At 39.2% G+C, this 14,784-nt stretch overlaps 1 protein-coding gene across 1 annotated transcript; it reads left to right on the top strand.

Moving 5' to 3' along the window:
* Nucleotides 1-266: 266 nt before the first annotated feature.
* Nucleotides 267-11,763, top strand: LOC128864801 (uncharacterized). Its single transcript, XM_054104559.1, has 3 exons — nt 267-354; nt 413-792; nt 11,638-11,763. Exons 1-3 carry the CDS (start codon nt 267-269, stop codon nt 11,761-11,763), a joined length of 594 nt encoding a protein of 197 aa, XP_053960534.1.
* Nucleotides 11,764-14,784: the final 3,021 nt, after the last annotated feature.

Below are 14,784 nucleotides of genomic sequence, written 5' to 3'. Positions count from 1 at the left end.
TTTCTTAAATTTGGCCTGCAAATAAACCAATTTTCAGAAAATTTACGACTATGCCCAAAATACTCGAATCACTTGACAAAAAATCGATCAGTACGCACTTAATTACACACAGAGAAAATACGTCAAGTTCAAGGCGGCATATCGACAGAACCCAAATACGACACACTGTGCCCCTTCGCAATTCAACGCCATTGGCATTTAGGGTAATAAAAACTCCAAATAACAGCAAACAGCAATAATAACAAAACAATTGCTAAGCAGCAACAATGCCTGCTGCCACAACAGCCTCACAGCAAACATACTTAAATAATAGTGACAGCAACACCAGCAGCAGCAAAAACAACAACAACGACAGTCAGCTAAAGTTAACGAAAATCCATCTTCTCATCAACTTTGCCGCAACCAAATACAGCAGAAAACCACAGTGGACACACAAGACTACATACATACATACGTGCTAGTGACGGTGTTACCATCAAAGCAATAACAACAATTGTTATAACACAATTACAATTGTTGGCTGCCACGCCGCCATCGCCACCGCCGCCTCGATTGACGCAAGTACTTGAATCACGATTTGTAAACAGCGAGCGCAGACGGACAGACGGCAAATGTAATGACGAATACTTGAACGCGCGTCCGTCAACAACAATAACAGCAACAATAAAGTGCAGTACCTCTGAACCACCCGCACGTGGCCTTTGGAGTCCACTTCAGCCGTCGGTTTTTGGCCCACAAAACGGCAGACTAAGCAGCCACCACAACACAAGATCACACAAAATAATTCGAATGGTAACAGCAACAACAATAACGTTGCCTGTGCTATACGCGCGGGATTACTATTAATAAGACAATCGCTCGAGAACAAAAATGATTCACCAACCCGCTACGCTTCGACCCGACGCGCTTAGGCAACTCCGCCAGCCGCGCGCAATCGGCAAAGACTGTGAAATTTTTAACTTGCGTTATTGTTGTTCTTGTTGTTGTGTTATGCATTGTAGTAGCAATTGTTGTGGCGATCTCATTTGGCTCACTCACAATCAGTCAAAATTGAAAATTTATTGAATAAAAAGAGTTTAAATACTCTGTGTGTACAACACAGCAGAATCAACAAAGGATTTTCGTTGTTTTTGTTGGCTTTTTTCGACGTTTTTTTTTCTGGCTGTTGTGTGCTTGTTTTATTAAAACCAAAATAGCTCGTGTCAAAAGACTTTGATCCATTAATCAATATGCCCCGAAAAATGCCTGAAATGCTCGGCATGTCCAAAAATGTTTGTAATACTCGCAGTTGCTTTTTGTTGCGTTTCGTTCGGCTAACCCGCTTGATATTGGGGGACGCTTAAAGTCTGAAGTGAGGGCAACTAAAGTTGTGCGTAAATTTTGTTTGTGTTAAAGCATTGGGCAGCCGAAAAGACAAAATGCTGTGCCACTCTTTAACGGATTTTGGTGGACTTTTTCTTTATAAAAATTTTCTTAATTTATATTCATACTTTTCTGCTTTGTTCTTTTGACACAATAAATATTTTCAAGTTCATAATTCCAACCTCTAATTCTGATCTCAAAAATTCTTGGTCTGGGTAGAGAATCAAGAATCCAGTAGAGAATCAAGGAAAGTATGCCACACAAACCATAAGACAATGATAGTCAATCTTTATTATAGGCTTTGCCAATAGGGGCCTGTACAAATTCCCGAGCTCCGTTGCAATGCAGTGATCAAAACGCGCGTCTAACTCGAAAAACGAAAACGTTACAAAAACGAACTTTTTTTCTGGCCTATGAACCAAAAATACTTTTTCGGAAAGGGGAGAAAAAATAAAAATACACGTGTATCGACCATTTTCATGTACACGTCAGAATTTTTTTTTTATGTATAAAATATAGAGCCCACCAGTGATTTTTGTGTTCATGGGAAGGTCGCAAAAGAGATCAGCAAACACTGAATTGAAGTGGAAGCCGCGAACATGCTACAAAGTAGGCGTAGAAAGTATAGAAAATCTACCATTAGTGCAGCCATCTCAAATCATTTTGCCATCACTGCGCATTAAGCTCGGTGTCGTATCAAATTTTGTTAAAAAACTGGAGCGTGAGGGCGAGGCGATTGGAAGTTTACGCAATATTTTTCCGAAACTGAGCGGCGCAAAGATTCATGCTTACGAAGGCTTTTAGTAACTTTATTTTTTTAATGATGTGTATAATTTAAGGTGTTTTCAGTGGTCCGCAGATAAAAAACATAGTTGCAAGTTATGAATTTTCATCAAAATTTAATGCTATCGAACAACGTGCATGGAAAGGCACAGTTGCCGTTATTGAGCAGTTTCTTGGCAACAAACGAGCTGACAATTATAAAAATATTGTTGCAGAAATGATTTCGACATATGGCGAAATGGGCATATTAATGTCGCTAAAGATCCATTTCCTTCACAATCATTTAGATTGTTCCCTGGTGATTTAGGAGCTTGTAGCGATGAACATGGCGAACGGTTCCATCAGGACATTGCGGCTATTGAAAAGCGCTTTTAAGGACAAGACATTACGCATATGCTTGGCGAATACTGTTGGTCTATTTGTCGCGATACTGACACAAATGCTTACAAACGTAAAAATAAAAGGCCTAAGTTTCTTTAAAAGCATTAAAATTTTTAATGTAACAATTTTTAATTTAATATCATAAAATTAATAAAAATCTTCGGGGTTTTATATCTCTATTGTAATGCGGAGTGAAATACCTTTCTTTTGATATCCACATCGGCATATCTCATGCAATTTTTGTTTTTAATATCGAACAGGTGGCAACCCTGTGAAACATTGTCAGTGGCAACACCTAGGTGAAAAGACTAGAAATGTGATACACTATCTGTGTGCCCAATTTCATTCAAATCCGTTCAGCTAATCCTAAGATCGTGTGGCTATACAGATATGCATACAAGAATTGCTCGTTTAAAGGTATAAAAGACAAAAAAAAAAATTGTGACGTGTACATGAAAATCGCCGTTACACGTGTATTTTTATATTTTATCCCCTTTCCGAAAAAGGATATTTGGTTCATAGGACAGAATGTGTGTAACGCGGTGTTAGGAAAGGAGTCGTTGCATTCAGTTGCATTCCTAGATACTGGAGAGAATCATATGGCATTTTTATTTCTAAAGCGGAAAGAAAAGTCATATCAAACGAAAGAATGCCACCTACTGAGCTAAAACTAATGCCATTTCTAGGGATCTACTACCAGACGTACGAAGTTGCGGATTTTCGACGCCAACGTAAAATCGGTGGTACTATATATAAGGTTGTGAGACGTGGAACCATTTTTAATAGTTATCTACGCAAAATTATGCGGATATTCTGGCTTAAAACCATAAGTTACACTGACCTATTTGCTATTACTAAACAAATACCGTTCTTTCTCGAAGTACGACATCGCAAATGAAAGTGGATCGGCTATACACTGCGACGACACCCCTGGCCGACATCACAAGAGCTGCGTGGGATTGGAATCTAAAAGGGAGTCACAGACGCTGGACACCCCCCAAAACTTGCAAGCGACAGGTGGATGCAGAAGCGAAGAAACAGGCTGTTCGTGGAGACAAATAAAATTTCCAACTTGAAATAAATCTAATTATAATCTGTTAATTGAGGCCTTATATTCCACCAAGGAACCGCAGGAAAATATAATATATACATGTGAGATGGCAGCCCTGAATCATACTAGTAACACCCCTGTACGAAGTAGAGAAGAGGAACAAAAACAAGGATAAAAAAAGTTCAGTCGTCAGCGTAACCACTCAGCAGCAACAGTCGTAATTTTGCAGTAATTTTGCTAACTTCATTTCATTTTAATTTTGTAATCAAGTTTCTTAATGTATTTAATTACTATTTAATAATAAATAGAGCATGCCTACATTGACAAATCACTCGTGCGTCATACGTCACGCAAAGACGTTGCGCTGCGGACATTGCTGGATTTTCACTGATCAGGCTGATCAGGGAGGTGCCTAGGGAGGGGAATTCAATATACTCATCTATAGAAAGGGTTTAAACTTTATGATTAACGCATAAGCGAACGATATTTCCCTGGCCATACGCACCAAATTTCTATTAAGGAAAACTGACAAAGATCGAACAATTGCCAACGCAAACTTATTGGGAGAGAATCTTAGTAAAATTCTATGTTTTATATAAGAATATATAAGAAAATGTCGCTAAAAACACCCTTGCTAGCAAAAACTCGGTACTTAAAATAAGAGAATTTGTGAAGTAACTGGACATAATCATTGGTAAAAGGATGAACTCAGTGTGTAAGCTCACAGTGGCTTCATATAGCTCAAGAGAGGTAATTGGCAAAATGTGCATGCCTGCGATTAGTGCACTGGAAGCCGTCAGACTTATGATGTGGTGAACAATTCTATGGAAGAATAAAACTATTAATACAGAGGCATCATTACTTATAGGTTGCAACAGAATCAACTTCAGAAACATCTTCGAATTTAACCAGTGTCAGCTGCCTTTTACAATTTTCTTCTGCGCCCTCGTATTGTCCATTCTTGTTAAAGTCTCAGAATCACATTTATGATGAAAAAAGGACTCTTTTAGAATCATAAATTTTGAGGAATCAGAAAATTGTTTAAGGGAAGTAATAAATTATTGAAACTGTATATATGAATGTGTAAGGTAGTACTTGCTGAATCGAGGACTAACAAGCCCTAGTCTATGCAATGCCAATTTTGTGAGAGGTTTGAATAAAAAATTAGTCAAATAAAATTTTATTTTAAGCATAAATAATTTTCAACCAAATTTTTGAGAAAACTCTAAACACTCAGCACTTAGCCTTTAGTCATAAATACATAGATAAAAGCTACAGCCCTTACATTGTATACACGCACCCACATATATATATGTATGTATGTTCAATCGGATCTACTGAGCTTTCTATCTAATCTTCATCTCATCATATTCTTCATAATTTTTTTTAAAGCCACTACTGCTGGCGTGGGCAGTTTAGCGCTTTGTTTAAACAATACAAGAACTATAAAAACAACACTTAGGCAAAAAAAAATAGAAATTAAAAAAATTAAAAAAAAAGAAAGCAGTAAGATGACGAACAACTCTTATTGTATAGTGACCAGCGAAACTGAAAAAAAATTTAATTGTAAAGTAAATAAATTAAAAGGATTACAATGTGTGGCCACAATAGCAGATAAAAGGAAAAATTAAAAAAAAAAATGTTTTTGTAGGTAATGGGACATAAATAGCCAGATGGGTTGAATGCTGAAAAAAAAATATATAAAATACAATATTTTATAACATTTTTTTTAATAATTTGCGCTTAAGCAGCAGTATTTTGTGACTCCTTTTTGCTTTAAATACCACATTTGTGGGTGGGGTCAAGGTAGTAACGTCGATGACTTGGTCCTAATGGTATCGGAACTGTTTCCCTTAGTCATGGGTGATATTTTGAAAAGGTCGCTGGCTATACTCAGTTGCTAGGCTGACAGTTGCGGCCTCAAAGTCAACTCTGACAAAACGGAGCTGATGCTATTTATCAGAAAATATATCCTCCACACTTTAGACTCATCGGAGGTTAGGTATCTTGGAGTGATACTTGACTCCAACCTCCATTGGAAGCTACGCATTGGAAATCAGATAAAGAAGGCCCAGTATAGCTTTCTACCCCTGAAAATCTATGTTCAGCAAAAAACGGGTTCTCGAACCACAGGCCGTGCCTTGGCAGTTAACACCGTATTTCTCTGAGCTTCGGACATATTTCTCTATCCGCAAACTAGAGTTTGAGGGGCGTGCAAGGATAATCTTTCCAAGTAGGCAGGATTGGAATAGTTAGAAAATCTGAACCGAAGCTTGTACCTCCGTCTGCACTGACGGCTCCAAGATAGAAACGGTAGTCCGATGTTGCATTTCGTATACTACTTAAACCACTGCCCTTTACAAAAAGTTCCAAAAAAAAGTATCGACACTTACCAACTCTTAGTCGATTTCAAGTCTCTTTCGTAAATATGAAAAGGAATAACTCATTCTACTTCGGTAGAATTTGATATGCCCGCACAAGTCCAGCTGTGTGAAAGGAAATGGTGTAATATCACCGATTCGAAAAATTTTGCGGAGAACTTCTCTGAATCCAAGCGAAATGTTAGACAGGCTGCCCCATTCAGGGCACTTCCTTAATATTTTCTAAATTTTTTTGAGCTGCGAAATAGTATTGGGAACGTATTCTGGAGGTTGCTGTGAAGCCGTAGGCAGACATTTTAACAGGACTCGGCATCGTCTCACAAAGCTGGAGTGAACCACGAAAGGCTAAAAAACATCGTTCCGAACTTCATAACGTCCACACAATGGCTCTCAAATTAACCAGACGCGAATCCGATGGATTATTCTCTTTGGGCCAAGGTCCGAACTAAAAGATTCACCAGTCTCGAGGCGCTGAAAAAAGCCATTGTCCGTGAGTGGGCCAAAATACCTGCAAGTCACATTCGGACAGCTTGCGATTCGTTTCAGGACCGCCTCAAGGCCATAGTCAAGCAAAAGGTGGTCATATCGAGCAAAAGTAAATCGATTCTTAATTTTTTATTATTTTCACACATTTTTTACTTTGAATTGAAAAAAGTAATTTTCCAAACTAAATCAATGGCCTTTTTAATTGGTTACACTTCAAGTGCCGGACTCTATATAACCACTACCATTACCATTAGACCCAGTTGGTCCGCTGGTTGGCTCAAACATTATGAGCGGTTACAAGCACTCAAACGCAGAAAGTAAATATTTGATGGTGGCAAAGGAAGAGAAAGACCAATGCGTTGGAAAGCCCAAAACGTAAATGAATTGATCACTGCTGGTCCTTCGAATTGGCGCAAGTTGGCACGAAGAAAAAACTTCGGCCAATTCATTTGAACTTTTACTGGACCAATAAGGAATAAAGGAAATTACTTGCTTTGCAATGAACAGGGCAAGTAAAGAAAGACTTGGCTGGGTCACACAGCATACGCTTGACCGGGGTAGAAAGCTTCAGCGAATCTCGGTAATTACCTTCTAATAGGAAACTTCCCAATGCTTTTACGCTGCGCTTAACTCATTTCTTGCATTACCTAAGTGTCACTTATTCATTGTTCCCGCTCTGCTTCCATCTAAGCTAAGTGCGTTTAAATACAACAACACTACCACGAATGTATAATTGCTTTGTGTTTATGTTGTGCTTTGACACTTCCTGTATCTGACAAACAAGGAACCATTTAACACAGCATATACATGCACATACATATTCACACAATATGTAATTACATACACACATACATTAATAAGCATCTCTGCTTGTGTGTATTTTTAGTTATGCACGATTTGGTTAAATCGCACTGATTTGCGCTCATTTATTTTAATTTATTTTCAGTTTACTCGAATATATTTTGCCATTTAGCTACGAAAAAAAAGAGAATAAAAAACAAAAACCAAACGATCTCCTTGTTGCCCTGCTCATTCGCTTGTGTGTACAAAACAATCACAGCTCCCCAAAATAAATGCGAATTCGAACTCGCGCAGAAGGACACGCTCTTTTGCACTTCTGCTTCGTTGCTTCCTTGGCATCAGCTGCCATTTGGCCGCTTTTGTTGCTGTTGGCGTTGTTGGTGTGGTTGTTACCGCTGATGCTGCTTATGTTTGGTCGTGTTATGCTCAAATCTGAGATCCTCTGCCGAACTCAAAGTGGTGCGCTTCTGTTGTTAAATAAATTAAGCGACTGGATTAAGCAAAAAGATATCGAATTACACACCTGATTGCCACTTTCAATGGAGGACAAGGAAAAAATATATCAAAACTAAATGCGAAAGGCTTGCACGGACATGTACATGTACGTTTGTTTGTATGTATGCATGTGTGTAAGTATTTGCGTACATTAGGGCGGCTAACCTTTTTTGATTTCAAGTTTGTTTTGGTGTTTCATGTTTTATATGGTAGGTTTTTTTTTTCCTTGGTCTCTACGCGCTTACTGCGTTTCGAGTAGTTTATTATTTCAATTAATTTGTATTTTAGTGCAAATATTTTTATACATACATATGTGTGTGCAGTATGACATTCAGATAGATTAGAAATATTTTCGATTACAGTTTATAGTTTAACAGCTAACTGAAATAAAATGCCTGCGATTGGATACAAGCAGTTGATTAGTTATTCTACTATATTACTATTATGATTTAGTCATGAGGTAGGATTGTTTGAAGTATTCAAGTTTTTTAAATTATCGATAATTTTTTTGACAAAATCATTGCTGGAATATCATATTGGGCACAGAATGTTTCGTGTCTCTGTCGTGCATTGTGAAAGCGTGGGCAGTCGTGCAAAAGATGATGCATACTCTGCACAGTGAGTTGGTCACACGGGCACCAGTCTTCGTCAATGATTTTGAATCGCTTCAAGTATGCCTTATTGAAGCCATGGCCAGTAAACACCTGTGTCAATTCGAATTATATCCCAAAGAGTTGTCGGTATAGTTGCGTATCTTCAAGAATTGGGAAGAAAGTCTTCGTAAAGGAGCCAGTGGTATCGTCGGCATACTCCTGTTGCCATGACTCGAATATTTTAAGACGAGTTTGCCGTATAGCGTAGCTTAAAGGAAATGCAGTGTATACTAGATCAACTCCTTGATTTGTAGCTTCTTTTGCCTGCTCATCTGCGCGCTCGTTTCCTTCAATACCGATATGTGATTTGACTCAGTAAAAGTCAATTCTGTGTCCCTGGCGAAGAAGGTGCAGGTGCTGATGAATTGATGCAATTAGGGGATTAGGATTGGTCCGATTTTGGATAGCTTCCAAACAAGAGCGACTGTCGCTATATATTACTAGTTTTTCCGTTTTCAATTTTTTCTGAGCCCACTTCAGTGCAGCGTCAATTGCTAGAGCTTCAGCCTGGAAGACAGTACATATGTCATGTAATTTAAATTTACGTGACGTCCAGTCGTCATCTTGTTTCTAGCTTCCATCGGTATAGATGTGGGTCGCATTTGCGCCGATAATATTGTCAGCTTCCCGTTGTGATACTATACTTTCAAAACGTATAGACTGACGCTCGGAAGGATGTAGTTGATTTTTTGGTGCAGTACGTTGTTCAAGCATAACGTTTAATGTTTCATCATATACTCCAGATAGTTTGACACTTTCAATTTGCATAATTTCTTTTATCTTCAGATGCAGCGGCGTGAACTCTGAAAGGGTTAGGTTAGGTTATGGTGGTAGTCGGTCCGTATGACCAACTCACTTAGACCTTACAGGTCCGTTGTGATACCACTGTGCGACACGGGAACCTTGTTAATTTATGTTCATGAACCCATTTTGAGGCTCTTATGAAGCGCACGATTGGTCTAACCCCCGCGCCAGATAGTTCTGTAAGAGAATTGAAAAAGTGTTTACCTAGAAAACCTGCTCTGTTTAGCTAAGGCTGGACAATTGCAGAGGAAGTGCTCAACTGTTTCTTCTTCTTCCTCATCTCTACAACTTCTACAATATTTATGTGAGTAAACTCCTAGTTTCGAGGAATTCCAACCAAATAAACGAGTCAAGCCACGACCTTCGAGATATTATCTCTTGAGAGGCTAAGCAATTCCTTTGTCTTTTTCTTGTTTATTTGCGGCCATAGTAGCCTAGCTGTTACACATGCATCTTCATGCCTCCATGAGCTATGGGCTTCTTAGGTAATGTTCTTTTTTATTATTAGTTTACTCGTGGCCATGGGTATTCAAATGGTACTTTTATCATTGAGCTGCTGAAGAGCAGTACCTTTTCTGGCTAGCTCATCAGCTTTACAGTTTCCCTCAATATCTCTGTGCCCCGGAACGCAAATAAGTGTGACCATGAATACGACGCTAATATCATTTTGGGCTACCTGGGATTCCTCTGCAACCTTTGATCTTAATATAGCCACATTCATTGATTTAAAGGCCGCCTGGCTTATCGAGAATATTGTATATTTATAGTCGTTTTTGTTACGGCATGCATATTTAGGTGTGTGACCACTTCTTTTATGACTAAAACCTCTGCCTGATAGACGCTGCAGTAGTCTGGTAGTCGAACGGATAGTTCCAGTTCTAATTCTTTCGAAAATACTCCATAGCCAACTTTATCGCCTAGCTTGGAACCATCTGTATAAAAATTTAATTCCCCCATTCTCCATGGCCTTTGTGTCTGCCACTCCCTTCTTGACGGTATACTCGCTTTGAAGAGCCTGTCATAGGTGAGTCTAGGAATAGAGTAATCTATTTCTTGTTTGTGACTATTCAGAGAGTACAAAATACAGGCGTGCCCAAACCACTGTTCTTTCCATAGCGCCATACTTTTGAGTCTAAGCACCGAGACGGCGGCCACGTTATTCCCTATGAGATTTAATGCAGGCAAATTGATTAGCGCTTCTAGCGCTTTGTTTGGAGCACCAGAGATGCATAAAAGAGCTGTTCTTTGGACCTTACTCATGATTTTAGCGTAACTCGCCTTTGCATAAGATTGCATTTTTTGGTGATGTGAAAAAAGCACTGATCCATACCCATTTTGAATACACAGGATACAACTTTTAAATTGTTGTTATCTTTTTCTCAGCTACATTTTCAAGGTTCAAGCCCGAGTTCTTACTATGCGCTGAGTTTTTTCTGCAGCTCGGAGGCGGAGAAATTGGAAAAAAAGAAATATATTCTTTCTACATAACATTTTGGCCGAAGACAGCCAATACGATGCGCCAAACCCTTCAAAACGAGAAGTTGGATTTGTGTATTAAGGATTGTGTATTTGATCCAACCAAGGGATAAATTCTTTGTATACGCTTCCTTTGAAGTTGTCAATCGACATTGTCTTCATTTTGTAAGGGTTTTGACTCTACTTCGCTTGAGATTAATATGGAAAACACGGCCGCTTCATGTCGTAGAGGCTCTAAATGTGTTGAAGGAACTGTTTAATGTTCTTGGAGACTCTGTGACCCCTCTCCTCCTATCAAATCTAATGGCTTCAATCTTATTTGCCCCAATGCATCCGCGTGTCTTGGAATCTCGACTGCACATCAGCAAGCCCTGTAAACTCTATGCAAATCTACCGTCGTTTTTTTCGTTTTTCTGAACTATTATTTAAATCACTTCCGCACAAAGTTCAATCAATTCGATTTAACCCTTCGCTTTGCTGTTACTTTTCCGCATCCAATTTCATGCATTCAACACCTCGCCATTTACACACAAAAACATGCAAGTAAATACATGCAACTGCTGCGTGGGTACAACAGAGAAACTTCCCCCAATTACATCTTCGCCCGGTTCTCTACTTTTACACTTTTACACTCCACTACATACACACATACATATGCACATTTGATATTTACTGCAACTGCATAAAAAGTTTGTTTGCTGTAACTGCGTTAAAATGTTGTCAACCAACTGTTACAACTTACAACTACTGCTGTCGCAATCATTAATGCCGTTGTCGCCTTCTGCCCCCTCTGCATTCTCCCTCTTTATTTTAGCCTGGCTTCTTACTTTAGTAGTCCTAATGTTGCCACCATTTTTAACGGCTAATAACCGTCGGCAGTCGACAATCAGAAATACTTTATGGGTATTAAAGCTGCAACTGGCAGCGATTTTTCGTTCAACTTCAAACGCGTTTTGCCGCATAGCAGCCACCAGCATGTGCAACAGCGGCAAATGACAATCGGCAACCGGCAATCGGCGGTAGTCACCAGCAGCCACAGCAGCAGCAGCAGAATCAACTGCCGCCGCACAAATCTGCGCCGCCAATTTAATGTGTCGGCATGTTTATCGAGCTAATGAAGTTGACAACACGCGGATTAGCGCACTTAAGAGCCGCGCTGCTGCCAACGCAGCAACGACTAAAAGGACGCTGATGGGAATGAGTTGATCGCGCCCGCAGACGGAGGCGAGGATGAGGGCGGGTTGGCGATTCGCCACGGAGCAGCATGACATCAACTAACCAAGCAGTAAATCGGCTAACCGATCAACCTACCGTCATTTCCCCCACTGCGGGTAGCTAACGAAAATATTGTTGGAGACAAATGAGTTGGTTGGTTAGGTGAGCTTTGTGGATGTCGGTTGGGAGCGGCGATTGTGTAAATAGTGAATGGCGGACCGTGAATAGAGCGATCAATGTAGAGGACGGAGGGCGGAGAGGGTGTCGTTTGCGGCCGACGATGGCGGTGATTATTATAATTAATATTGGAATGTTTGTCGGGTTGCTGCTGCATTTGTGGTTTTCCAAATTGAGTACAGAACTGTGCCATCTTATCGAGTGTGTGAACAGTAGGGCAACAACAATCAAAAATTCAACTTAAAGTCAACGATTTAGAATTTAAGTAAATTTTCAACAATTTTCAAGATGCCCACAACTAACTTTTAGTGACTCTACGAACTGGCTTACAGACCGTAAATTGTTGCCTTTGCTATTATTAATATTTCCTAGCTCACCGGCTGGGGAGCATAGTGGCGAAACCAATAAATTCTTCTAGAAAGAATACATTTTAATATTCCTTGCAGGAATTTTCGAAGTTGCAAAATTGCTCATGTTGGCTTTAAGAGGACATTATATAGTGCAAAATAATACCCAATTAAAAAATGTCTTCCTTTTGTAAGAAATTTAAATAATTACCTAGTATATATTTGTTAATTTAGTTTCCTAAGCTTTAATTTTGTTAATTACTTCTATATAAATACTCTTAGTTCTATGTAGTCTGTAAGAAACTTTGTATTTCTTGACTTACGAAAATGAAAATGAATAAATGAATAAATAAATTCCATTGTAGAATTCTCATTCCTGGCTTTAAGCCTTATTTGCGGCCACGCCAGAGAGTCGACAGCTGTCGTGAATTCGCCGTACAGGCTTCATCTCCAAGATGCTTTGGGTGGACCTCTATGGCGTGAACCTTGTGGATTTCAGTCTACGGACATTCGAAAGATATCAGACGCAAATTTTCGCAAAGTAGAACCAATCCATCACCATTAGCGAATCTCAAGTTCAACTGACCTTTGCCTAGCTCCGGTGAGCAGCTCATCATAGCGACACCCAGTTATCAGAAGGTGTTAGCATCTGTTTTTTGAAAGATATTTTGCTTGTGGAAACTGGTAAAACAATAAATTCTGAGTATTATTGTAACTTTTCAGACCAGCTGAGGGAAAAAATTCGTGAAAAAGACCCAGATTGCAAAAGAAAATGAATGTTTTCATCAATGCACCGCCTCACAAGAGCATTTTGACAATGGCTAAAATCCATAAATTAAAGTTCGAGTTGTTGGAGCATCCACCGCATTCACCAGATTTGGTCCCTAGCGACTTCCATCTGTTTCCAGAGCTAAAAAAATGCATGCGTGGAAAGCGTTTTTCGTCAAATGATGAGGTCATAACGGTTGTGGAAGCGTCTTTTGCAGACCCTCCAGATTCTCAATTCAGGGATAGAATTCATAAATTCGAATCTCTTTGGAACAAGTGTGTGCAGGTCAGGGAGACTATACTGAATAATAAAGTGCATTTGAAACCATACAATTTTGTTTTTCTTATCGAACCGCAAAACTTATTGAACAACCCAGTATTTCATCATTAAAACAAATTTTATTATTTTTCCCTTTAAATTGGTTGCTCCAGTTGCACTGTACTGCAGTCTGTGCACATCTTAATTTGCTATTGACTCTTGAGTCTTAGAACACGAAGTTTTGCAGGAGAAAAATGCGATTCATAAATGCGGCGAAATTAATGTGAGAGCAGGTGGTGACAAAAAGAGGAGGCAGTAGATAAAAGAGAAACAAAAAACAGACTTGAATAAAACTTTACAATCCCGAAAAGAGGATGACGTGAGTGTTGATGCACTTTGGAATAGTAAAGGTTTTTGTTGAACAATACATTGAAGTGGCAACTAAACAAATGCACTTAAATGAAGGTAATCTTTTGCATTACGTATGCGTAAATATGTATGCATGTATTTGACACTCAGCTAAGCTGTAAGTTAACTGACAATCAAAAAGGATTGAATTGGTGGGAATAAAAAATATAATCGTGGTAAAAGTAGTTTATTGCACTCCAAATGTTTGCGCTCTCTTCTTTCTCTCTCTCTCAGCTTCATAGTCTGTGGTGGACCATAGATTCATCAACGATCTTCCTCGAATTCAGTCTCTCTCTTACCTCATTTCTCCAATTACGAGCGTTCATCGCTTTGAAGACCTTCGACGTCATGAAGCCATCTCTTTCTTGGTCGGCTTCTCTCTCTCTCTTCCTCCAATTGGACGCAAAGTAAACACACCTTTTTGGATTATTTCATTGGGCATTCTTATAATGCGGCCAAATCATCTAATCTGCTGCGTTAAATAAAACTTATTACATTTACGTCAAACGTATTCCTTTGGTGACTTTAAAAAATGTTTAAGCTCTGGTCCACTAATCTCAATGAATCAATGAATTGAAATACATTTGTATTCCTAAAATTTGTTAAACAATATGACATCCTGAACACATGTGGTAGCTAGGCAAGTAGTTGAAAAGGTTAAAGTATCACTTTGGCACTCCCCAAGCAGCACTAAAGCGACGTACCCTTATAAGACCTCCAACAGGTAGATATCTACAGCCAGCCAGAACTATTGATCTAATGGAGAAGATTGGTGGGATTTAGGTTGGAGCACTGCTCCTGGCTGTCGAGGTAAGGATCACTCAGTGCCCTTATTTTGTCGGGACAACTAAGAAATACAGAACTCAGACACAATTAAGTCCACTGTACTGCACTCGGATTCCCTTTTAATTTTTTTAAATCTACCCGACCTAAGAAA

This window comes from Anastrepha ludens, chromosome 5 (genome assembly GCF_028408465.1).
Source record: "Anastrepha ludens isolate Willacy chromosome 5, idAnaLude1.1, whole genome shotgun sequence".
Classification (NCBI taxonomy): domain Eukaryota; kingdom Metazoa; phylum Arthropoda; class Insecta; order Diptera; family Tephritidae; genus Anastrepha; species Anastrepha ludens.
This window is presented reverse-complemented; position numbering and strand designations above follow the sequence as displayed.